General features: G+C 34.9%; 1 protein-coding gene across 11 annotated transcripts in view; it reads left to right on the forward strand.

Moving 5' to 3' along the window:
• Nucleotides 1–27,414, forward strand: part of LOC105475087 (homer scaffold protein 1) — a 192,551-nt gene that overhangs the window by 56,687 nt on the left and 108,450 nt on the right. For all 11 annotated transcript variants that reach the window (XM_011730081.3, XM_071098773.1, XM_071098774.1 and 8 more), the window contains exons 2-5: nucleotides 1,717–1,873; nucleotides 7,662–7,793; nucleotides 11,708–11,800; nucleotides 19,766–19,905. In XM_011730081.3, coding sequence (XP_011728383.1) covers nucleotides 1,717–1,873; nucleotides 7,662–7,793; nucleotides 11,708–11,800; nucleotides 19,766–19,905 — 522 coding nt within the window. The remainder of the gene's footprint in view (nucleotides 1–1,716; nucleotides 1,874–7,661; nucleotides 7,794–11,707; nucleotides 11,801–19,765; nucleotides 19,906–27,414) is intronic.

Consider the following 27,414-nt stretch of genomic DNA (forward strand, 5'->3'; position numbering starts at 1 on the left):
TAATGGCAGTTAAACAAGAAGTAATGGCACCACTTCATATTTTAGGGAGTGGCACAAAATATATCACTTTCTTTTAAGTGAGATTCTTTAATAAGAAAAGTTATATAGGAGGTTTCCAGAAATAAAACTGGGAAAGAGCCAGATTACCTACAGGGAAGGTACCTCCCTTTCACACAACTCTCTAAAGGTTGAAATGGATATAGGGAGTCATCCAACCTCTTATTAACCTTAAGAGCCATTTTGCCGTGGACTCATATTTGCCTTGCCTGTTTTTCTAATTTTTCTCCTCTCCATATTTACCCTTCCTTTCTTCAAATTTATAATTTTAAAATTAATTTACTTAATATTAAATATTACCAATTAAAATTTTCTTTATGACCTTGAACTGCTTTAGAAAAGAAATATGTGTAGTGAAATGAAAGAGATGAGTTTTATTTGGGCTGTTAAAAAAAAAAGCTTGATAAATGCTGCTTCCAAGATAATTTTTACTCAGAACTTGGAAATTTTTGAATTATGATGCTTCCATATATATAGATCATTTCATGCTTGTTCATACTATAAAGAATTCTGTAATGATATTTTAAGTAAGTATTTTTTATTAGTTTTTGTTCTTTGTAATTTTAAAAATCTCTGTATCTTTAGTGCCTTACTTGATCTAAGTAAGAGATATTTGTGGTTTCAGCAACTTTATTTTCCATAGACTTTTAAGTATAGTAGAGATTATAGTGAATGTATGTTTTCCCAGTAAGTTCTTTACCTATTCCCAGATTATTCTGGGCTTTAGATGGGTAAAATATGTTTACATGGGTTTTTAATGTGGTTTTAAGTGGGTAAAAATATTAACTTTGTAAGGGTCAAATATAAGATACTTGTATTTTAGCAGAGCATAGTTTATTCTCATTATTCACATCTTCCATGAAGGTGCTAGCAACACTAAGTTAGCAAATACTGTACTGAACCATTGCTCTTAGAGAAAAATACTGTGTCATGTTCCCACAAGCCTCTGCTCACGACATTTTCATCAACTAATCAGTACATAACCATGTTTTAGATGTGTTTCTATTTAAAGACATCTTGCTTAATATATATTGTTAATGCATTAACATTGAACTGATGACCAACAGCACTGTAACTCATGACTCGGTGAAACTTATCTAACACACATATTTTCTCCACATCACAGCCTTATTGCACCTAGGAACAGCTAGCATCTGGGAACACTTCAGCATGATGCTTATGGGACATTTTAAACAGTAAAAGCACCAACAAAGTGTGAAATGTGAAAAACATGGTGCTAAATAGATCACAAAAGGGACACTTGTGTATGTAGTATGAGAGCTGAAACAAGAAGGCAGTGTCACTTTGTTTAGCTTCAGATGGAAATGTGCCATGTCAGGTGACGCATGGTTTTGCACTGCCCTGTGTGTATCTATGAAAGACTAAGAATGTGCCACAGTATTGATTTGGGGGTTGCAGATAAATTTTAGTGAGTAGGTGAATGCACATGTACAGAATCTTCAAATAATGAGGATTGACTATAATTGTTTTTAGAAACCTTATGACTGAATACTTAGAATATGCAAATTTGAAAGTTTCTCTTTCAGGTATGTGGAAATTGTTGATTAAGCAGAATCATCCTTGCAGTTTTCATGTTCTCTTGTCTAGTAAAATAAAAATGGCTGCTTTCATTTCATCATTTTCTTTTCTGCCCTGCAGGGAACAACCTATCTTCAGCACTCGAGCTCATGTCTTCCAGATTGACCCAAACACAAAGAAGAACTGGGTACCCACCAGCAAGCATGCAGTTACTGTGTCTTATTTCTATGACAGCACAAGAAATGTGTATAGGATAATCAGTTTAGATGGCTCAAAGGTAAGCTACGTTTACTTTGAATGATTTGGCTGTTTTTGCTTTTTTCAGTATGGCATTTTAGTTTTATTCAGAGGATTTTATTTTCATTAATATAAAATGTTTCCTTTCGAGTTCTTAAAACTTTTAAGAAACAAAACTGATTATTAAGGTAGCAACATGTTTTGTCCACTAAATTACTTTGATTAACCACTTTATTATATTACATGCCAAAATATTCTACAAATTTGAGGTCATTCTGTTTATTTAATATTCATTGCGTATCTGTTATGTGTCAGGCATTATGCCAGGTACTAGCAGTATAGTGGTGGACAGAATAGACATGGTCTAGAATTCTAGGAGCTCTAATTCTTTTCAAATATACTGCTATAGACTAGTAGCAGATCAAAGTCCCTATGTCTTATGAAGTTTGTCAGTGTCAATACTAAAGCTGACATTTCTTCTCTGAAGAGAAAGTATAAGGACAAATCCTATTTTATTTTTAGGAGAGGCAGATAATGTAACAGGAGCAAGGACTGCCTGGGTTCAGATCTCAACTCCACCATCTACTGAGTGTTTTGTCTTTGGGCAGATTACTTCTCTGAGCCTCACTGTTCTCAACTCAGTATTGGTAGTTGTAAGGATTAAATGAGTTAATATCAGCAAAGCACTTAAATCAGTGCTTAGTGGATAGTGTGCTCTTCAGAAGGGTTGGCGGGGGGTTCCCTTTTTCTTTTTGAGACAGAGTGTTGCTCTGTCGCCCAGCGTGGAGTATAGTGGTGTGATCTTGGCTCACTGCGACCTCTGCCTCCCAGGTTCAAGCGATTTTCCTGCCTCAGGCTCCCCAGTAGCTGGGATTACAGGTATGCACCACCATGCCAAGATAATTTTTGTATTTTTAGTAGAGACAGGGTTTCAACATGTTAGCCAGGCTGGTCTTGAACTCCTGACATCGTGATCTGCCTGCCTCAGCCTCCCAAAGTGCTGGGATTACAGGCGTGAGCCACTGCGCCTGGACGGGGGATCCTTTTATCATCAATGAACTTCATAGAACTCACTTAGAGAAAGAAATTCCAAAGAAAAATCAGATTCTAAGATTCTAGATTTAAAGTGTGTAGAAAGATGAGGTCTTCAGTTTCTTAAAGCCATGAGGCCTTTCCACTTCCAGGAATTTTCGCAATTAAATGAAAGGGTTAAGTGCACACACTGTAGAGCCAGACTGTCTGGTTTGAATTTTTGTTTCTACCATCTGCTTTCCCTCTGTATTAGTCCATTCTCACACTTCTATGAAGAAATACCTGAGACTGGGTAATTTATAAAGGAAAGAGGTTTAATTGACTCACAGTTCCACATGGCTGGGGAGGCCTCAGGAAACTTGCAATCATGGCAGAAGGTACGTCTTCACAGGGCAGCAGGAGAGAGAATGAGAGCAAGCAGGGGAAATGCCAGATGCTTATAAAACCATCAGATCTGGTGAGACTCACTATCACAAGAACAGCATGGGGGAAACTTCCCCCCATGATTCAATTACCTCCACCTGGTTCCACCCTTGACACATGGGGATTACAATTCAAGGTGAGATTTGGGTGGGGACACAGAGCCAAACCATATCACCATCTGATCTTGAGCAAACTATTTAGCTTCTGCATGCAGGGCTGGGCACTGAGGTTTGTGCCGGTAATTCTACCACTTTGGGAGGCTGAGGCAAGAGGATAACTTGAGACCAGGAGTTTGAGACCAGCCTGAGTAACACAGTGAGATCCCATCTCTACAAAAAAAAATAGAAAAAAAATTAGCCAGCCATATTGGTGCTTGCCTGTAGTCCTAGCTACTCAGGGTATTGTGACTGGAGGACCCCTTGAGCTAAAGAAGTCAAAGCTGTAGTGAGCTATGATTACATCCAGAGTAAGACCTGTCTCTTAAGGGCAGGGAGGGGGGGAGCACAAAAAAACACAACTTCTGTATGCCTCAGTTTTCTCGTCTGTAAAAAGGAGTGAATAAAAATACGTACGTCATTACACCATAGCGTTGTTGTGAAGAGTAAATAAATTTAGGCAAAAACATAGTATGTATAGTAATCACAATACAAACACTCACTGCTATTGTTATTAATGCTAGTATCAGGCGATTATTGGCTAGTGTTATGTAAGGAATAAAAGATAATTTAATTTAATGCTAAACTTTTTGTCTGATTTTTCTGTGTACTCATTCCTTATCTCCTTAACTAGGTTAACTAGATTATAAGACCCCAAGGGCTATTTGCACTTTGTGTCTTGTATATAAGTAACATGTATTTACTTGAATAATTGATTTTTTTCATTTTTGCTTGGAGGATTTAAAAGACTTGAGAAATAGAAATAGTTCGTTTCTGTAAAGCTTTATTTAGTGAAGAATAATTTTGTCATATTTTGTAACTGTCTGGTTTAGTGAAGTTTGACAGATACTAAATATTATAACCTGAGACTCTAGAGTGTTTCTTTTCCCTTATTTGAACCTTGAGTTCTCTGTAATCTGTTTTGTTTCTGGGCCCAAATGACAGATAACATGCCTCCCTTATTAGAAAGGAGGGTTAACAGAGATAACAGAAAAAGATAACAATCCTCCTTTATTAGAAAGGAGGGTTAAATATTGTATAGAAATAAAGATCAACTGAGTTGTGCAATGTCCAAGAAAAGAAACCATATGGAAGTGATTAAATAGATTTCATTTGCTAACTTAACCTTCACCAGATTAAAATACTTTGAGTTATTTTAAAGGAAGGAATTTTAGTGATTAACACATAATCCTCATGTGTTCTTCCCACTGAAGCAATATGAAATGTTGCTCTTGCATTTTTCCATTTCTGAATATACATTACTGATTGTAATTATTAGAATCATAAATGTCTTTTGAAAAGCTTTTTGTATTCTTTTAACAAAATCTATCTTCTGTAGCAGAGTTATATTTTCTATCACATTTTCTAATTACTTTTCTAAACTGATGCTATTAACTGCTGCAGTTCCTACAGGAGTGGTTGTTTTTTAAGTCAGCAGTAGTGGTTTATTTGACTCAGCTAAACAAGTGTTTTCTCCATCTCACCCCCCACTTCTGCTCTTCCTGATTGAGTTGGAAACTCCTTAAGTGCCCTGCCTAGAAAACATGCACTTGTTCTCACTTAAACCCTCTGCTGTGCATATGAAGTTTGCTTTAAGGTTTTCTGATTATGCTACAGAGACCTCAGCATGGTCAAGGGCCAGGATCAGGGCACTCTGTGTGATCCGTACATAAGGTAGTAATGACACTGCATTTCTACCTCTTTTCCTTAAAAGGACTAGAACTCCAGGGTTGAGAGACATGTTTATTTTAAAGAACTAAAATTTTTCTTTTAAATGCATTCTACTCAAAGAAGCTAAGAAATAAAGCTTTTTAAAAGTGTGGGATCATCTATCATTTTAAGGTTTTCTTCATTAAAGAACAAGTAATACAGAGACAAGGAAAGGGTCAGAATGGAGATTAAAAGAAAACTCGTCAAAGCAGAAAGAAGTTAATTTGAAATAGTTAAAATGAGGGGGCTTAGTGACCAACTAACAGCACATTGGTCAGTTTTCTTAGATACCTATACAACCTGTTGTTGACTCACTTTTGAGTTATTAGGGTCACGTATTAAAATGCCCTTGTCTTTTAGAAAACACAGAGATCCCAGTTCAGACGTGCCCTCCTCAGGACCAGCAAATCTAAGGCAGTGCCTACCAGTCTTGACTTCTTGCCTTTCACTCTTTCACATCTTGGTCTTCACAGTACTTACTACTGTCTGAAATTATATTGGTCAGTTATTTATTTACTTGTGTGTTTACTGACTCCTCTTATTCCAGACTGTAATCTGTAATTACATTGCCCCTCTTGTTGTGTCTCGAATTTTTAGGACCGTGTTTGGCATTTAAAAGGTACTCAATTAAAGTTTAATAAACGAATGATTCTTTACCATTTGTTAATAAATGATTTCCTATTTAGTCTTTCATTTGATGACTTCATTTGATGCCGCTCAAGTTAGAGCAGTTATTAGCCACATTTTACAGATCCCAAATGACATACTAAGAAAAGCAGTTTTTGAACTGAAGGGTAAGGAAACTGTATAAGTATGAATATGTAAATTTTGTCTGAGGTAAATAGACTTAATTGAGGATAAGGGCTCTCATATAATTACAGTGGACATAAATTCTGTCTGAGAGAAAGGAAGGGGCCACTCTATTTTACTGTTTTTTTAATAGTAGGACAGGTGTCATGCATTCATTTTTATGACTTCTCCAATACCTGCATATCTCTTAAATATTTCCTTTTATACTGTTGTTCACATGGTAAGCAAATTTAGTTTTGTTTAGAAAATGCTCACATGGTAAGCAAATTTAGTTCAGAAAATGCTTGATGTTTCATTCCACATATAAGAGTTCAGTAGATGACTGCTTATGGATTTGTTAACATCTAGCTATTACTATTGGAATCACTTTCTAATCTTAAATTTGGAGTGCATTAGACTAAAAAAATGATTCCCCCTCACTTTTATGGTATTAGCAGAGAGAATGAGTTAATATTTTATGATAGTTGAAATTTATTATGGTGATCACCAAATATTTAGTAACATGCTAAAATACTAGTTTTCTAAGAAATTATGTGTGAAACAAAAATGATAGCAATTCTCAACATCACGAATCTACACCACTTTATGAGAAAAGCAATGAGTATGCAATTGACTCTTGACACTGGTTTGAATTATGCAGGTTCACTTATATGTGGATCGAAAAATAGAGTATTTGTAGGATGTGAAAACCAAGTATTAGAGGGCTGACCTCGTATATGCAGGTTCTGCAGTGCTGACTATGGGACTTCAGTATGCACGGGTTTTGGTATACACAGGGGTCCTGGAACCAGTCTCCCGAGTATAGCAAGGAATACCTCTATATTTAGAAGTTTGTTTTTTCCTTGAATAAAGGGAAAAAGTACTAAATGATTGCAAGTCTTTTCTGTATCATAATGTATTTCAGGTAAATCACCTTGAAGAAAACTCAGTTATGGATTTTAGAAAATCAGTGTCGGCCAAGCACGGTGGCTCGTGCCTGTAATCCCAGCACTTTGGGAGGCCGAGGTGGGTGGATCACGAGGTCAGGAGATCGAGACCATCCTGGCTAACATGGTGAAACCCTGTCTCTACCAAAAAAATACAAAAAAATTAGCCGGGCATGGTGGCGGACATCTGTAGTCCCAGCTACTCAGGAGGCTGAGGCAGGAAAATGGCGTGAACCTGGGAGTTGGAGCTTGCAGTGAGCCGAGATTGTGCCACTGCACTCCAGCCTGGGCGACAGAGCAAGACTCCATCTCAAAAAAAGAAGAAGAAGAAGAAAATCAGTGTCATATTTTCTATGTATATTTTCATTTTTGAAAGATTCTTTAGAGGGTGGTACCCTACTTTTAAATAAACCACTATTAAGGCCTACTTTCTTCTAGTGATTATCATCCAAAATTAATAAATATTAATTCTAAACATTGAAAAGGAAAACACTGACCACATTAAAAACTCTGACATTTTTTGGATCATAGGTAAACTTATTTGAGTGTAAAATGTTGAAATTTTTGATAGAGTGTCATCATATTTATATTTTAGTTAACATATTTCCACACTATCACTTATAATGCCAGAAACTATTTCTGTAACTATCTTTATGTATTTAACATTGTGGCTTATTGATCATCCTAAGCTTTTATGTAACTGAATGGTCTTGTATTTAAATGCCTGTTTGCTGATTTTTTGCTGGTTACTCATACTTGCTTTATTTTTTAGGCAATAATAAATAGTACCATCACCCCAAACATGACATTTACTAAAACATCTCAGAAGTTTGGCCAGTGGGCTGATAGCCGGGCAAACACCGTTTATGGATTGGGATTCTCCTCTGAGCATCATCTTTCGAAAGTGAGTTAAATCATAAAATTTGAATGAAAATCTTCATCTTCAAGTCATATATCTTAAATATGTAATACCAAATGGAGAGTATGAAATATAGGAGAAATTTATTTAATATTCTCAGAACAACAGTAGTGACTTCAGAGCAAGAAGCAAGAGATCATTAGATGCTACTGTCACTTGGAAAATGTATTGTACACATTAAAAACAGTCACCATTGGTTGAGAAGGATTTATGTGGTTAATTGTCTGTATGATAGGAATTAAAAGGTGGGGATTATCACTTCAGAATGGATTTTTGTTAGAGATTAGTACCCTCAATTGGAGATGGTCTGCAATGTAGGCAGTTACCAAGGTCTTTTGAATTGTGAAAACTCAAGTTGACAGTGATATAGATTTCAGCATTTTGATGTGACAGCAGGTACATACAGATTACTGTGTTTAGGGGAAATTGTGCTTTATCTGGATGTGGAATACTCCGAGCTCTGATGCAGTGCAGACTGAGATACTATAGACATCATGAGGACTTTTAGATAATACTCACCAAGTGACCAGAAAGGCCAATAAAATGCAAAGCATCACCAGGCTGAATATTGGAAATAAGACAGTTCTCCTGTCAATAAGCAAAAGGCAGGTAATGTTTATACCAGCAGCACCTTGGGTTCTTGTGGATGTTACACAGATATATAAGAAAAAACAATCTCAGTATACTAAGTGATCAAGGAGAAAAGTAAAACTCACTTTTCTCTTCAGATCTTGTGCCTGCCAGACCTAAAGATTTATTCTTAAAACCTCTGTTTGAAGCATTCAGTTAAAAGAATAACTATATATTTTAAATACTTTACATGTGATTTGGTATATGTAGGATATGATATAAAACTCAAGCTAGAGAGTTGAAATTTTTCAAGTGCAGAGAAATCAGGCTCTTATAGATATACACCATTTATATTTACATTAAACTTTAAGCTGTTTTGCTTTACAGACATTATTCTGTATTCAAATTCTTAAACTGGGTTCTTTTTAGAAATCTTACACTTGGTGGTGTGAATATATATTGAATCTATTTTTTTTTCTTCTAATTATAAACATTTCTTAACACAGTTTTCAAGTGTTTTTGTTATCTTTTGGATATGAATTATGGCTTAAATCTGAATTTTAAGACTATTTTAACTTTTGCCTTGGTGATTATAAATCATTTTCTATAGGATGATTAACACGAATATTAAAGCTGGGCACAGTGGCTCATGCCTTTAATCCCACCACTTTGAGAGGCCAAAGTGGGCAGATCACTTGAGGCCAGGAGTTCGAGACCAGCCTGGTCAACATGGCAAAACCCGGTTTCTACTAAAAATATAAAAAAATTAGCTGGGTATGGTGGCACATACCTGTGTAATCCCAGCTACTTGGGAGGCTGAGACACAAGAATCATTTGAACCCAGGGCAGTGAGCTGAGATTGCGCCACTTGCTCTCCAGCTTGGGTGACAGAGCAAGACTGTCTCAAAAAACAACAGCGAACAAATATTATCTTTTTGGTTTCTCTTGTACACATCTTATTCTTTAAATATATTTCTTGAACTGTGGTAAAGATAAGAGTTTTACATTCAAAGTATCTCAGCATAACTAGGATACAGGTATCCAGTGAACATTGCTCTTCCATAAACAGTTTTGTTGAGAAATTTTATGTTTATTCTAATACTTTTGCCGTCATTCAGAACCTTTTTAGAACTTGGTGTTTTTTTTTTGTTTTTTGTTTTTTTTGCTTTTTGTTTTTTTTTTTTGTTTTTTTTATTGCCTATTAAAGACTATAGCAAAAAAAAAAATCTCTAAATATATCTACTTGCCAAATTTCTTAACTTGACAATACAAGAACTAAATCGTGGATTATTTTCTTAAATAAGCTTGGCTTAAATGCCTTAAATGCTTTTTGGGCTAAGTAATTTTTGTCTATAAATTAAGTTCTTCATGACATCTTTCAAGTTACTGAGCAGCTAGCTAATGTAGTAAAGGAATAGTTTATTAACTTCTGTCAATTCTACTCTTTTCCCTTGTTTGAACTTTTCTCTGAGAATGGCTTTTATTTTTTTTTTTTTAGATTTTTTCTTCTTTAAAGTTAGCATATACTTTTGACCAGCCTTACTGGTGGTAAATCTCCTAGTATTTGAGAGTGGGTTGAATATTGAGAAATAGCTCTTAAGCTCTTGGAGCCATTTCGAGCTTATATACTCACAGAACTTGGCTCCAAGAGCTTAAGATCAGTCTTTTCAGAATGTTTTGATCCAAAGAAGAAAAAAAATCATAATTTATTTTTCAGGCTACCTTGTAGACTAATTTTGGTGTTTTGCAGACTGTAGGAGGCTCAAAGGAGTTTATGATATTTTATATAAACGAAGCAAGTACATAAATATTCTAGCTTGTTTTATCAGTTAAAAGCCATGAGTAAGTCAAAACATTATAACGATTTGGAGAAGGCAATTCTAGACAAAGACATCTCAAAATAAGGGAAAGTAGCATCGTTGAAAAAAAAATGTATGGTCTCTTAAGATTGACTGGTATGAACAAAATTCCAGCTATGCTTGGATTGTTAGAGTGCTTACTAAGTTGTATTTTGTTATCATGGAAACCTAAGCTGTCACTTTTTTCTTTTGCTGAAAACTAAGGATGTAAAACTTAGAAATGGTGTAGATTTTTATGAAGTTGCGAAGGGTTTTAAACATTAACTGTTGTGGAATGTTAAATTAGTGTAAGAAAAACCTTGTATACTATTTCAGATTACTTAAAGAGAAGTTTTGATTTGATTTCATTTCCACTAATGTGAGCGAGAGATCCTTGTAGCTTTGTATTCAGGTATTTTACTGTTTGGAGATACTCCGTTCAATTAGATGAGTATAGTAGCACAAATTCACTTTACTGAGCTACAGATTATAGGTAGAAATGACAAGGTTTAAGGTAAGAAGAAAAAGTTGTGATAATGACGACTTTAATTTTGACCCTCCTCCATCTCTCCAAGATTAAAGTATCACAAGCCTTTCTTTCCAAAATTTTTCTTCCCAGGATGGAAATGAAATCAGAGTTGATTTATGGGGATTTGAGAAAGGAACTATAATTTCATGTTTTAATTACCAATTCTAACAGATACTTTAAGTTGCATAGAGATTTGGGGTTTTTAAATGTAGTTATTATGTAGTCTTAACTTATTCTCACTGATAATAGTGATAGACTAGCTTCCACTTCCAAAACATAAATAGATATTCTTTGTGGCCAGGATGTTTTATAGTTTCCTATGAGTTCCTAAGAATTAGTGTTTCATGTACAATAATTTTTGTTTTGAAATTGTTATCCATCTTAAAGACCGTTGAGTATTATTCCTTTCTGCTGCTGTACATGAGCTGTTTAGGAATCGTCGGAAATTAATTTTTAGTTATGTCAGTTAGTGAAAATAGTAAATATTGCTATTTGTATTAGTTAAAATGTGTTGTGTATTATGAGAGTTTATATTTTAGTAGAATTTAAAAGCGTTTTCTAAATACTGTGATGTTTACAAGTGGATATTTGTGAAATTCAGTTTTCTCAATGATTAACATAGCACAGTATGCTTATGTTTACTGATTCTTTCCCCTACCTTAGTCTTAGTAAATTATTTCTGACCAACCAGGAGTCCTTTTGGTAAGCTAGCTGACTCTGAAGTCTAACTTAGATATATCATGATGTTTTGAATAAGATTTGTCAGAATACTTCATAGTGCACAAATGTTTGGAATTAGGTTTCATTTTCTGTCATTTTCATATTAGAAGCTATAATTGGTTTGGAGGCTATATTGCTTGTGTAGAGTCAGTTATTCAGAAAATGAATAACTTTACTGAGGTAAAAGTGGGCGCTGTGACCTATTTTTATTTGGTTAATGTATGTAGTCTTTATACATTCAGTTTGCAGAGAAGTTTCAGGAATTTAAAGAAGCTGCTCGACTAGCAAAGGAAAAATCACAAGAGAAGATGGAACTTACCAGTACACCTTCACAGGTGGGTTTATCATTCCTGTTCTTAATTATGAACATTGTTCATTTCAGATAGTATCCTTTATGCCAGAATTAAATATCCAAAGTACACATAGAAATGCACCCGTTAGTGTGGTGGCTCACACCTGTAATCTCAAGACTTTGAGAGGCTTAGGTGGGAGGATTACTTGAGCCCGGGAGTTCAAGACCAACCTGAGCAACATAGGGAGACCTCATTAAAATTAAATTAATTTTAAAAAATAAAAATAAAATTAGCCAAGTGTGATGGTGCAAGCCTATGGTCTCAGCTGCTTGGGAAGCTGAGGTAGGAGGATCACTTGACTGGGAGGTCGAGGCTGCAGTGAGCTATGATTGTGCCACTGTGCTCCAGCCTGGGCAACAGCAAGACCCTGTCTCAAAAAGAAAAAAAAAGAGAGAGAGAGAGAGAGAGAAATGCATCCTTTACTTAATTTGTACTGGTGGAAAAAGGTTTTTCTATATGCCAATGCCTACAAGAATATTTTTAATCAAAATTTCAGTTTAGTAATTCAATTCAAAGTATTTAATGTGCTTGTAACTTAGCAAAAGTACTTAAAGATCATGTGATAGCCAAATGTAACCACCAGGGGAGTCACAGGAAAAGTTCAGGAAAACAAGTATATTATACTTGCAGGTCCTAGAAACAGGGAAAGTCTTAAGGTGGTCAAGAGACAGAAAGCAGGAGTGAGGGGAAAGCCGAGGTAGAGCCTTTATTGGAATTTCTATGGGAAAGGCAAAGCAGAGAGGGGGAAATAGTTTAGGATTGGCTGGGTTGAATAATTTCAGGGGGCTCTAAACTATAGGGGTGGTCCCTCATTGTCTGGTAACTGGCCCTGGGATGGAGTAAGTTAGAGGAATATTGTCTACTGGGATGTATGGATCAGATAGAGGAGGTATGGCTCTGGATTGGCTAGTTTGCATATCAGAGACATGCTCTGGACCGGGCTCTTGCTGTCCTTAAGAATTAGCTAGCCCTAGAGGGGAGAAGCAGTCTCTTCTCAGCCAGAAACTTTTTTTAAAAGATGTCAAAATGTCGTCATATACATAAAGTTAAAATATGTGCACACTCATGCACACACGCACAAACAATAGGGTTTGTTTTACATACTTTTATTATTTATTTATTTATTTTGAGCTAGAGTCATGCTCTGTCACTCAGGCCGGAGTGCAATGGCACAATCTCCAGTTGCTGCAACCTCTGCCTCCCAGGTTCAAGCGATTCTCATGCCTCAGCCTCCCAAGTAGCTGGGATTATAGGTGTGCGCCACCACACCCGGCTAATTTTTGCATTTTTAGTAGAGGTGGTGTTTTATCATGTTGGCCAGGCTGGTCTCCCTGGCCTCAAGTGATCCGCCTGCCTCGGCCTCCCAAAGTGCTGAGATTACAGGCATGAGCCACTGCCCCAGCCTGTTTTACATACTTTTAAAGTATACTTAAATCTGAAGTTGGAACATCTTTATGCTTAGCACTGAGACAATGGTTATAGGTTTTACAAAAGTATTACTTTTTCTTTGAACAAAGGGCCTTTTACTTGTCCATCATAATCTTCCTTCAGTTGGAAGTTATATCTCCAAGTAAAGTTGATTAAATAGTTACATTTTGGTACTTTTATAATACAAGGGTTTTACTGTCTGATTAATATAGAATGCCACTATTTTCAGCTTTTTAATAGTAGGCTTTTCTAAAATTAATTTTAATTTTAATTGTTTCCTACAAGTAGGATTCAGCTCTTGGCTGTTCTCCTCTGTAGTAATTGTTTCTGAACTGTACTCAGTAGCTTTTATGGAAAGGAAGAATCAGATGTTACAAATGTTTCTCTGGAATGTCAGTAGTAGCAGATTTACATGGAACTTTCTTGAAGTAAGTAGGAATTGCCTTGGAATTTAATAACTAACCAATGATTAGAACAGTTTAGAAAATTATTTTTTATTTATCTCCCTTTCCACTTCTATCACCCAGCTCTATTTGGAAAACTCTACTGGTATAGAGAGTTGAATTTTTTTTTAAAATAAGAATAAAGGAGAGCACTGTTAAATATGCTTAAAGTACATATTCCCTCATAGACTAAAGGTGTACCCTGGATTGAAGCCAAAGCTCCATTATGCGTCTGTACATGCAGTGACCTGGAATAACTTTGATGATCATTTGAAACTTCTCTTGTATCTGTCTTCTCTAAGTGCTGTGAAAGTGTAGTGATACTTTTAAACATAAAGCCCCATTTAAAATTAAATGCCAGTACATGTTGGGAGCTCTAGTTCCTCTAGTGAATGGTTCCAGTGTTATGAGAAGATGCATCAAACAACACATTCAGTAAAAGAGTACTCAAAGGATTTTAATAAAATTGCAATGGATTAAGCTTTGCCATTGTAATTAGTTTCTGTTTCTCTAATCGTAACTTCCATTTTAGTTGAACTGGTCATGAACCATTATAAGTTGCTGCTAATACCTGTTCCTCTTTGGTGGAAGGAATGACTTTAAGCCTCTGCTTTGATTAAAGGAATATATAAAAGATGCTTATATTTGAAAAATACTATGAAATATAAAGAATAAGGAAATATCTTAAATTCATCACTATTTGAGAGCCAAAATATATGGACCTTAATTTATCTTATCAAAACATTTGAAGCCTAATTGTCAATTTAATATACAGAAGCCAGAGAGAATCATTTTTTAAAAAACATTTATCAGTTCAGCCAGGCGTGGTATGCACCTATAGTCCCAGCTACTCAGGAGCTAAGGTGGGAGGATTGCTTGAGCCCAGCGGTTTGAGGCTGCGGTGAGTTATTACAATCACGTCACTGCACTGCAGCCTGGGTGATAATATCTAATGTGTCTGTTCTAGTTTGAATTGTATGACCATTGGCCATGCCTACCCTACTTGATTCTCAGTGGTTTAGCCCAGTCTCCTAAATTAATGCTGCCTGAAGAATGTAACATTACTGTGGAATTTAACAAAAGAACGGTTAAGTGGGATAATTAATAATAGGTTAAAGAGGAAAATCGATAGTAGTAGAAACTTGGTTGGTCATAGCTTTCGTTTTTATTTGAGGGAGGTATAAGAGACTGGTTAAAAGTTTGAGTCAGACAGACCTAGATATAAATTACTTTTCTGTTGCCATGTAATACACTTGGTTGTTTAATTCTAGTGTGTTTATATGTTTGTAACGTGAGTATTACATTACTTATAGAATCATTGATCATCATCAATAAATATGGTAACGACACAGTGTCAGGTCATGGTTAGTAATGGGAGTTCTAGAATCTGAATTTGAAATTGGGCTCCAACCCTTAATAGTTTTCTGAGCTTAGGCAAGTCACTGTTTTTCTTCCTCTATAAAATGAGAATGAGAACAATATGTTCTTATTAGGAATATTGTGAGAATTAAATGAGGATTACAAAGTACTTAGCATATAGTAGATAATAGACAAATATTAACAACTGATGTGGTTGTAATGGGGAGGATGATGATGTAAGGCCTTAACATCGTGTCTGGCACTAACAGTTGTCTTTAAAAATTCAGATGTCTTAAGTGTATATTTATACAATATGTATTTGAAAAATACTTTGCATCAGAATTCTGCATCAGAATTCCCTGAAAGACTTGCTAAAACTCAGATTGGTGAGCTCCACTCCCAGACTTTCTGATTTAGTAGGTCTAAGATGGTACCCAAGTATTTACATTTCTAACAAGTTTCTAGGAGATGCCGAAGCTATTCCTATGTTAGATATTATATTGTAGAATATTATATATGCCTAATTCAGTTGTGAGTTTTATTTTAATTTTTTAGCCATTTACATTTTAGTCATTTCAAAGTATTTAGCCTGGTTTTCATTAAAATAACCACTCTAGTTTTGCATTCAAAATCAGTAGTTTACATAGTACCTAATTCAGTTTTACAATTATATAAATATAATTGGCATAAACAGGTTTGGGACACATACAGCTGACTCTTGGTAAGCATTTTATGCAGCTGGTGGTTGCAAAATATTCAAGCTGAGTGACAGTTAATCCACTAACCCTAAGCATCAATCAACCAGTATACTTTACATAGCGAAGGAAGAGCATAAATTAATCCAGAAAGTCAGATTGTAAGAACTTCTGTGGTTGTCACAAAATGGATTTCAGAAATGGTAGCTCTGGATGGTGACCAACTAGAGGAAAAATGTATGACTGAGGATATGAGGATCTTGTTTGAGAGCTCAGCCTCATCTTCCTTTATGTATCCTTCTGCTGTCTTCTTTCTTTCCATTCTCACTGCCATGGGATCTCAACACTATTAGCTCCTCCCCCAGTTTTTCTGTCAGACCCTCTGCTCAGAAAACAGTGGTGGTTCTCATCTTTGTTTAAGTATAAAACCATAGAATGGACTGAGTCTTCCGTGAATTTTTGTTAAATGGTAAAGAAAGGGCCCTGTTTTCCTTAGGCCAACAAGGTTGAAACTGTAATGGGAATTTAATTTCAGGTTTTATTGGCATGAAATGGAAGGTGGTAGTGATATTTGGTATAGTGGGTCATGGCAGTGCTGCTGCATACCTCCCCAGCCCACCCTTCCAATATGCAGTAGGTCGTTGATAACACTCTAAAGGCTTGTCCTAGAGTGAGGGTCAAGGTCAATTTTTTTTCTATGTGTCCCAGAATATTTCTCATTTTTTGGCTTTTGAGCCAAAATTTCATTTGTGGGTTTTATTTTAATTTTAAGTTACCCACTTCACAAATGGGTAGGAAGAGAGAATTCTTAAGAAGCATTTCCTGAATCTCACATCTGTGCTCAGGTGCCTTTTTTATAAAGGTTGCATCTGTTAGTTTTGGTTTCCTTGATATTCTCTCAGATTTGTACTTCTATGTTTTTTCTTTAGTGCTACTGTCCTTTTTCTTACTGTAGATTATTTGTTTCGGTGGGAGTTATAGGGAGAGTTTCTCAAACAAAATGAGATGTAAGTGGTTTTATTTTCTCAAAGCAAGGATATAAAGTCAATAGAAAGGATCATTTGATCTGTTTTTCTTTCATTTTATTTTTTGCTTTTTTTCATTTTTCTTATCAGCTTTGGGTATACACACACACAAACACACACACACACACACACACACACACACACACACACACACACACACACCAAAAAAGAATAACTGAAGTAGGGTGTTTAGGAAATTACACAAAATTTAGATTAAAAAAGAAATAGATGCTTAGAATATGTTAAATACAAAATATGTTTCAAGTACTATTTTTAGCATATGCAAAATTTCTGGAAGGTTTTACAGAATACTTTTGGCTACCTCTGGGGTAGTTGGAGGGAAAGAGGATTTCATTTTCCTTTTGTGCCCTCATGTACTGTTGGAATTTTTTCTTGTTTCTCATCAGTAAATACTGATTTTATATTTTTAAAACTGACTTTTAAAAAACCCAAGTTCTCAATTGGTTCAGAATAAAAAATTAAATTAAAAAAATACCATGCTTTGGGTGGGCTTTTTGTTTTTCATTTTAGGTATAATGACCTAGGATAACTATGCCTTTACTTAAATATAACTAATATTCAAGTTTTCTGAAGAAAAACTTGCTGCTTTGAGATGCTGGAATTGCTACAACCTCTATCCCTTTCTTTCTCCCCTTCTTAACTGGCCCCTGGGAGTAGTCTTTCTACTTTAGTAGCATTAACATTTGTAGCCTCCCCAAGTTCCATGCCCCAAACCCTGCTCCCTCTTATTTCACCCTCAAAGTGACAGGAGCATTTATCCCAGAAGATGGTAACAACCAGGAGTCAAACTGCTACTGCTCTTCCCTCTCTCTTTTGATCCTAATGTATTTTTGCACACTCTTGTCAACCAGTTCCAGCAAATCCCTGAGTTAATCCTTAATTGCTAACCCTGGTTATGCCCTTTAAGTTTAATAGGTAATTTGCTTATTTTTATTTTTATTTTTTATTTTGAGATGGAGTCTTGCTCTATTACCCAGGCTGGAGTGCAGTGGCATGATCTCGGCTCACTGCAACCTCCACCTCCTGGGTTCAAGCAATTCTCCCACCTCAGCCTCCCGAATAGCTGGGACTACAGGCACCTGCCATCATGCCCAGCTAATTTTGTTTGTATTTTTGTAGAGATTGGGTTTCATCATGTCAGCCAGGCTGGTCTTGAACTCCTGACCTCAGGTGATCTGCCTGCCTTGGCCTCCTAAAGTGCTGGGATTACAGGTGTGAGCCACTGCGCCCAGCCGGTAATTTGTTTCTGTTATCATTTCTACTGAACTGAATCTTCAGCAATTTAACTGTTTAGTAGGTTGCACATTCAACCTTTTATTATTTTAGTTTGGCTTGGCCTGTTTTGGAGAGTAATAAGCCTGATTTGTTAATACCAGAGATTATTATTTTATGGTTTCTTACTGGCTGGTTAAATTTTTTCTGACTAATTAATGTGGTCCATAACTGACCTAGAAGTAGTCACTTTGTGATTGCTATTCCCATTATTCACTTAATAGGATTTGACTTTGTTGTAAAACATTTTTATATTGTCACATTATACTGTAGATTTTATTCGTGCATTGACTGTCAGCTAATGGAAACAAAGCAGATTTAGGAGAAAGATTTAATAAAAATGAAATTAAAGGTCAAAATAGAGGTTCTACTGAAAATTGAAAAATGGTTAAGTGATAATGTGGAATTAAGAAAGTATCCTTTTGATCTTTAACAGCTTGTATAGTTTATAGCATTATGGAACTATTAATTAAAATACTTAAATGTGAAATAAAATACATACAGCAGTATAAAACCAGAAGTCCCAAAAACGTAAGTCTCACCACATTAATATTTACATATTTTTTTCTAGCACTTCATGTGTAACATTCTAAATGTGGATATAAATATCATAACCCAGTTACTGTTTTACATTCTGATTTTTAAAAATTATATGCATTTTGCTACATTGCTCATATTTGTCTTGTTTTTATTAGAGGAAATCTTGTATTTTTTTAAGTTGACAAATTATGATCATTCCTAACCACTGTCCTGTTGGACACTTATTTTTTCCCCCCAAATATAGACAGATATTTCAATTGTGACATTTTATTGCCCAGGGATCATAAGAGGTCCAGCAAGCTGCTCTTTAACAGTCTGGTTTTAGCACCTCCCCTAGTTAATAGGTCTATCAAATGACTCCTCATTCTGATTTCCAATATCAAATTTGGTTAATCCGATGGTGGCAGACATAAGTGTCAGCTTGAGCTTCAATTTTAAATTCAATTTATTTAAAATGAAATAAATTTTAATGCTATTTAAATAAATTTACTTTGAAAGGCAAATCTTAATGAAAAGTAGAAATAAGACAGGAAATTTTGTGAAGAAAAGTAATTCCATTATGAGTACCAGACAAGGTAAGCTGAAATGCACTAACATCATTATAGATAATAGGTTATAGAGGCATTTCTTCTTGCTTTTCTAAGTAGCTCTCTAGGGATTGAAAAGTAGGGCAGATAAAACATGCTGCAAATTTCATTCACCCCTTTCCTCATCCTCCCCCTCTCCTCATCCACTTCTTCTCCTGTACCCCTTCCATTATCTACTTCTTCCACCAGCATCACATCTTCTTGTGTTTTTGTGCATCTTTTCTTCTGAAGTATAGTAATTCTTTGAATATCTTTTATTCTGACCAATTAGTTATATAAACCAAACATTTTTCGGTTATTTGAAACTGTTTCTAAATTGCGTTATATTTCCATTTCTAAATTGTATGTTTCAGAGTTTTCTTGTGAGTAGCCCAGCTTCAAAAACTTTTTCTCATAGCTTGCCATGAATAAAAAGTAAAAATTTCTATGTTTTATTTTTTAAGTCTTTGACTCAAATTTCAGTTGAAATTTGGTTCATCAGTTAGCATACATCAAAGGCAGTTTTAACCTCAAGATGATATTGTGTACTTTAACAAAAGTGTAACTATTCTTTATCCTCCACCCCTTTTTTTTAAAGGAATCCGCAGGTGGGGATCTTCAGTCTCCTTTAACACCAGAAAGTATCAACGGGACAGACGATGAAAGAACACCTGATGTGACACAGAACTCAGAGCCAAGGGCTGAACCAACTCAGAATGCATTGCCATTTTCACATAGGTACAGATTCAATTCAGCAATCATGATTAAGTAAATGTGTAAATATGGAAATGTTTGGTTTCAGGAACCTTTATAGTTACAAGCTTTGAGTGAAAATTCTAGGTTGACTTTGACTTTTTTTTTTTTTTTTGCTGCTTCTGTTAACCTCAGAAGTGAAATACACAAACTTTTTATTAACTTATAGTTTATAGTTGCATAGATGGACTGCAGTGAACATTTCCTTTATGTAGAAAAAGGAGCACTAGGCTAATTACAGTACAAATTGTTTTTCAGTGAAATAAAATCTTGTAAGTTGCTTCTACCTGTCTTTTAACATAGCCTCTAAAAGGCCTCCTTTATTAACCTGGTTTCTATTTTTGTGTATGTTCTTGAAGGTTGTAAGTTGGAATTTTTTTTTTTTAAGTAGGCTTTCCACTCTGAAATTAAGCTTTATCATAGTCTGAGGTGATCTCACCACATGATTTCATGGAAGGAAACAGTGGGATAACTTTTAGCATGGGTTTGTTAATGTTAATGGCAGATTTATCTTTGCACACCAACTAACAGGAGATAAGTCTTCACTTGCTTTTGAATTTTAAAAGAATCTGATAACTCTGAAAACATACAATTTATCCTAAATGTGTTCCAAACCAGTTACATTAATTATTGGCTATACTTGGTATATTTGGGATGTAAGGAGGTCTGTGCAATTGCAATCTTGCAAATGTAAAACAAATACCTATCAGTCGTCTGTTTTAAAGTTAATTTTTTATCCTTCTTTGGAAACTTTTCACTAGGTTAGTTTTAGTTAAAATTAGGAAAACAATTTTCCTTCATAGTACATTTCTTTTGGGGACCAATTAAAAAAAAATCCTTTGGCATATTAAGCAAAATTGAAGTGAAGTGAGATACTCTTCAACTCTCTTTCTCATGAGAATTTTTATTTTGATTGAAATTTGTTGAATATTAAGGGCATAGGATTAAATATAGTAGAGGCTAACATTGAGAGACCTCATTGTCAGGCTGAGGAAGAAGAAAAAATTAGTTAAGGTTTTTTAAGGAATGGCCAGGTGCAGTGGCACATGCCTGTAATCCCAGCACTTTGGGAAGCTGAGGTAGGAGGATCACTTGAGGCCAGGAGTTTGAGACCAGCCTGGGCAACATAGTGAGACCCCTGTCTCTACAAAAATGTAAAAACTTAGGCCAAGCATGGTGGTGCACACACCTTTTAGCTACTTGGGAGGCTGAGGCAGGAGGATCACTTGAGCCTGGGAATCCAAGGCTGCAGTGAGCTATGATTGTGCCACTGTACTGCAGCCTGGGTGACAAAGTAAGACCTTGTCTATAAAAAACAAAAAAAGTTTGTTTAGGAATGAACAGAGGAAAACTGACTATGAGGCTATTCTAATTTGTTGCTAACAGTGCTAATAATTTTACATAAAACAGATATATTGTGGAGTTATAGATTTATTGTTTTATTGTGGTATAACCATATTTTCTGTTTATAGTTATAAAGATGACTGAACACATGAAAAATTTTAGTGCTTTCGATCTGAATAATATGTTTACATTATATAAGTCTTTTAAAATATGCAGTTACAAGTAAATAATCGTATTAGTATGCAATTTAAAAAAATATTTTACTGTGTTGAGGATAGGAAAAATTTTCTTGCTATTAAATTAGATTTAACATATCCATTTAATAAACAGACTTACAACTTCACCAAATATAATTATATTGATTTCTTTGGCTAACACTTAAATTGAGCCATCTGTGTTGAATACTGTAGCTTTTAGAAATAAGAAATTTTGTATTTAACATTTGTAAAAGCTATTTTTAGTTTACTTTATGCACCTAAAATTTTCCAATGTCTACAATTTTGTTAATCCTTGGTATTTGGAGTTACTACCTGGAATTGGTCTTCTCCATGATTTTTCTCTGTTCTCAAGAGTCTTTAATAAGAGTTGCTTTGACTTGAAGTACACAGCTGCTTTGACTACTGGAATTTATAGATGAGTCATGGAGATACTTGACGGAGTTCTGAATATAAAACTTAACAGGTCAATTTAAGTTTTTAATTATGTGAGAGGTATTACATAATCTTGTAGTTCTTGTTGAAAAACACTTCACAGGATTTTTTAAGACATTCTCTGAACTTGTTTTGGTTTTACATTAGTCAGTATTAATCAGTATTCAGCTAGTTAGTTGACTGAAAACAAAATTTCCACCTGAGGTATAGAACATTGAGTATTTTAAGTTAATGCTAGAATCCCAAAATATCAGAGCTAGAAGAGACCTCAGAGATGATATAATCCATGATTTTCTGAACTGTGGTAGTTTGATATCAGTTTAATAGGCCATTTGTGGCTTTCTGAAAAATGAAATATAATGAAACCAAAGAGAAAACATTAGAGTAAAACTCATATTGAGAGTAGAAACTGTTTCAGTAGTCTACGTATATGTGTGTGTGCTGATTATAGTGTAAAATGTCAAAGTTTGAAAGTGTGTGCCTTTGGCATGTGCAAGACTAAATCCCAGAGGTTGGATGAGTTACCTAAGTCACACAGTTCATTAGTAACAAATGTGAGTCTACAGCTCAGCTCTGATCCTGGTATGCACTGTCAGTTACAGTTCATTAGGCAAATACCCAACACAAGCACATTGTTTTGTCAGGAAGTTAGTAACTGTTCCTGTCCTAGGAGACCTATATAGAAATAAGATCCATGTTTCATGATTAGAAACAGAATATTAAAATACATTTTATTGAAATCTAAAACTCACAAGTTTTTAAACTGGGCACACTATTATTTTTTCCCATTACAAAGGAACACAATTAACATTTTATTTATTTATTTATTTATTTATTTATTTATTTATTTATTTAGAGACAGAGTCTCACTGTCGCCCAGGCTGGAGTGCAGTGGCTCAATCTCGGCTCACTGCAAGCTCCACCTTCCGGTTCACGCCGTTCTCCTGCCTCAGCCTCCCGAGTAAGTGGGACTACAGGCACCCGCCACCACGCCCGGCTAATTTTTTGTATTTTTAGTAGAGATGAGGTTTCACCCTGTTAGCCAGTATGGTCTCGATCTCCTGACCTCATGATCCACCCGCCTCAGCCTCCCAAAGTGCTATAAAATCTTAAGTTTTTAATGCTTAGACTATATTGTCTTCCTTCTCCAATATGTGTTTTAGCAGAAAATAATTAATAGCAAAAAATTTTTTGCCAGTATTTCTCTGTTTTAGTTGATTCCATTTAACTGCTAAATAAGGAGCAAAATCACTAGAATGTCTACGTTCTAAAAAAAGATGGGGGATGTAGGAAACAGTGATCTAGTCAGTCAGATTAACCAAGAGTTGACTGTAGTAATAGCTACTTAGCAAGCCATTTGTTCTTTTCTTAAAATTCAAATTTTATGAGTAAACCTCATGAATTTGTTAATTAACATATCAAAAGCAGGTGCTGCTTTTCATTTAGCACTGAAAGTTTTACTAATGTGGTTAGTTTGTTCTTTAAGTCTTTCTTAAAAAGTTACTTAGCTTTAGAGAAATAAGCAAGATTTAAAACATTTTTAATATTTATAACTTTTTATTATAAAAATTTTCAAGCATACATCAGAGAGAAAATACTGTAATGAACTCCTATAAACACGTCACCTGCCTTCAACAGTTATGAAAAAATGGCCAGTCTTGTTTCATCTCTGCCCTCATCTACTCCTCCTCCGCTGTGTTATTCTTAAAACAAATTCACAAATACTTTTCTAAAATTACTTTTAAACTTTTGAAAAACGTATTTACTAAGCTATTACAACTTTTTGTATTATACCTGATTCAGTGGCATTATAGATTACCTTGAATCATTTACTACTTTCTTTGATTTTTAGCTATGCAGCTGAACTAAATTTTAAATGTATGAGCTGCTCAATACTCCTTAGTCAAGTGCTATACTACTGTATTATATCCTTGTCATAAACTATGCAAAAACATTCTTATTGAATAAGCTTCAGTGAATTGATACTGTTTTAGTGTACTTATTTTTAAAGTTTAGAGATGTGTAAAAAAGGGAGATCATGAGGATGAAATGTTTACTGATTTTTTGGGGGGGAAATGTTATTAAATTTTATCTAAATTGCTGTTTATCTTTTTTTTAACCTAAATGATAATGTCTTTTGAGATTGAGCAGGTATACACTTGAAAATCCTTTGAAACCAATCTTAGATTAGTTGTATATGAAGAAAAGTAGCTATATACTAATAGACTGGCATATACGTAAGAGGGAAGGTTTTGTTCTCTTTCCAGGGAGTTCTTGTTTGCTTCATAGCATCAACTGTCTGGAATTCTAGAATTTACTTGTTTTTTTGTTTGTTTTTTAAATAAATAATAATAGATTTTCTAAAAAAGATTTAAAGCCACTGAAAATTATCTTGGAAATAGTTGATTTTATAGTATTCCAGTGCTGTCACAATGTAATACTGAAAACTTAAAGTTTTCATTTTGTTCATTACAATTTTTTGATCCTCAAATATGGTACAATATTGATAAATAATTGTTGTCATATTTTCAAGAGTTCAGAAAAGACATATACATTAGCAGTTTGTGAAGCTATTTTTGTACTGATAAATTTTAATAACAGTTTGATTACCTTAATAGAAAATGGACTCTTTTAAACACTGATTATATTTAGATTCTTCTAATGTTTAGATAATGTGTTCTCATGGTGCTTCTAGAATTTATGTATTTTTGGGGATATTGCATGTACCTTCTATTCTGTTAAAGAGATTGTTTTCTGCCACATTATGTGTTTCCAACAGATAATCATTAAAGGATGTATGCAGAAATACTTCTTTCTAGCATATTAGTCTTGCTTTAAATCAGTAAAACTACAGTTTTATCACAATGTATGACATCTGTATGGGTTTACTGCATGTGTATTTATCATCAGAGTTTTAGAAACACTTTACTTTAAAACTATGACTAGGAATTTTTGTGCAATTTCAAAAACTAAATTTCCCTGGAAATTTTACATAGCATTTTAGCTAAATGCTAGTTAAATACAAAAACATCAAAATAAGTACAACATTTTTTATATTTAACAGAATAAATGCAAACTAAAATACAAAAGGAAGTGCTTAATCTTTTTTTTTTTTCTCTTGAGATGGAGTCTCACTCTGTTGCCCAGGCTGGAGTGCAGTGGTGTGATCTCGGCTCACTGCGACCTCCACCTCCCGGTTTCAAGCCATTCTCCTGTCTCAGCCTCCCAAGTAGCTGGAATTACAGCCTTACACCACCACGACCGGCTAATTTTTGTATTTTTAGTAGAGACAGGGTTTCACCATGTAAGCCAGGCTGGTCTCAAACTCCTGGCCTCAAATGATCCCCCTGCCTCGGCCTCCCAAAGGGGATTACAGACATGAGCCACCACACCCGGCCCTGATCTTAAATATAGTTTGGATTTACTGTACTTTTAAGATGATAAAAACAGGAAAAAAGTGATTGGCTGTTAAGAACTCTCAGGTACTATATTTTCCACACTGTGATATGTTTCCCTTTTTCATGGATAGTAAGCAAATCTTAGATTATAGTAATAAACTAAAATAGAAGTAATTTCTGTGGATAACTTTTGTTTGGATAAGACTGTGTACTGTATATAAAGCTGGGACTTGATTTCAGAAGAAGTGACTTTATCATTGATATAATTGTAGGTGAAAATTTTAAGTTGTAGGATTCTCCTTAATAATTGACTTAAATATCATTATTCCTCCACCATCAAACCTCAAAAACTAGATTAGGTTTTTCTAGATTAACTTGAAGGCAAGGAACATTTGTGAGAGATCATAACTCAACAATTTAGAGATGTCAGAAATTTTTTACTATAATTGTGAACAATAGTATTTTATAAGAAGCATGGTAGTAATTTGGTCATTTACACTGTTCTGCGTTCTCTGGAAACTGAGAAACAATTTATATATTTTAAAATAAGATGAAATAAGAAATATAATTTAGTGACTGTTTATTAGCTTTCTGAATAGATACATTTACATTTTCATGTCTTCAATTTTTTTAAAGAACTAACGTTTATTCTCTAAAGATTTTGAGGAAAAAGTTAAAATTTGCTACACCATTTTGTCAAGCACTATCACTTGATATAGATTATTCACAAGAAAAAAACCATTCTTCGTGTGAGATAAAGACATTATTAACCCGCCTCCAATGGCGATTAGACCCTTCCTCTTCTTCACCTCTGCCTTACTGTTATAATTAATGGGAAAGAATGTTCATCAATCCATTCCTAGTGATTGTCAGTTTCTCTTTTCAAGAAGAGTAGCTGGAAATACAGGTGTGGTCATTTGCCATGGAATAGATTGATCCTAGATTAATTATGATCTCTTTCTTGTGGAGGGCTTTAAAAAATTCCTTTTTCCCCTCCACTTCTGTTCCTAGCCTGCTACAGTGGGGATTTCATTGGAAGGGAGGTAGGTGATAGGGACAGTTTTGCTCTAGGATGTAGGAAAGAATGTTTTTTTTCCTTTGGATTTGGCCATCTTTCCTCTTACCAAAATAGTTAGGGCCAAGATAAAGGTGCAAACCTAGGCAGAGGCCAGGCAAGCCACAAAATGCGTGACATTTGTGTTATATGTGACAGTAAATAGTGGTGAGGCCTTTGGTAAAATGGAATGGGCAGGGTTCATCTAAACATATTACAGCTTTATAAAATGAAGCCAAATGAGATTGGAGACTAGGTAACCCATATAGTTTCTAGTCTACATCTTTAAAAGGAATCTCTGCAAAGATTGGATCCATTCTTACGTCATGGGGATAATACATAAGATTCACACTTCATGTGGAAATAAGGACACAATCACTGATATTGAAAGTGGTCATTCTCCAGGGACTGCCTGCCTTGTAGAATGTGTCAAATATAGATAAGACTGAACAGTTTAAATAAATGTACATTGTACTTTTGTTTTCTGTCTGCCATTTTCCATTTAGAGTTTAGCTTGGCCGTGTATTCACTGTTGACAAAATTGTTAGGTTTTGGGACCCTGTTTTATTATATCTCAGCTTTATCAAGATATAATTCATATACTAAATAACTTAACTACCTAAGGTATACAATTCAGTGGTTTTTAGTATATTCACAGAGTTGTGTAACCATCTCCACAGTGAATTTTAGAACATTTTCATTAGTCCCCACCCCCAAAAAACTCTGTACTCATTAGTAGTCATTCTCCCTGTAAACCCCCACTCTCCCTCCACCTACCCTAGGCAACCACTAAATCAACTTTCTGTCTCTATAGATTTGCCTATTCTGACCATTGTATATAAATAGAATCATAATACATGGTCTTTTGTGACTGGCTCCTTTCACTTAGTATGTGTTGTTTGTTTGCTTGTTTGTTTGTTTGTTTGTTTTGAGTCTTGCTCTGTCACCCAGGCTGGAGTGCAGTGGTGCCATCTCGGCTCACTGCAATCTCCATTTCCTAGGTTCAAGCAATTCTCCTTCCTCAGCCTCCCAAGTAGCTGGGATTACA

The sequence above is a fragment of the Macaca nemestrina genome, chromosome 6, assembly GCF_043159975.1.
Source record: "Macaca nemestrina isolate mMacNem1 chromosome 6, mMacNem.hap1, whole genome shotgun sequence".
NCBI classification, from domain to species: Eukaryota; Metazoa; Chordata; class Mammalia; order Primates; family Cercopithecidae; genus Macaca; species Macaca nemestrina.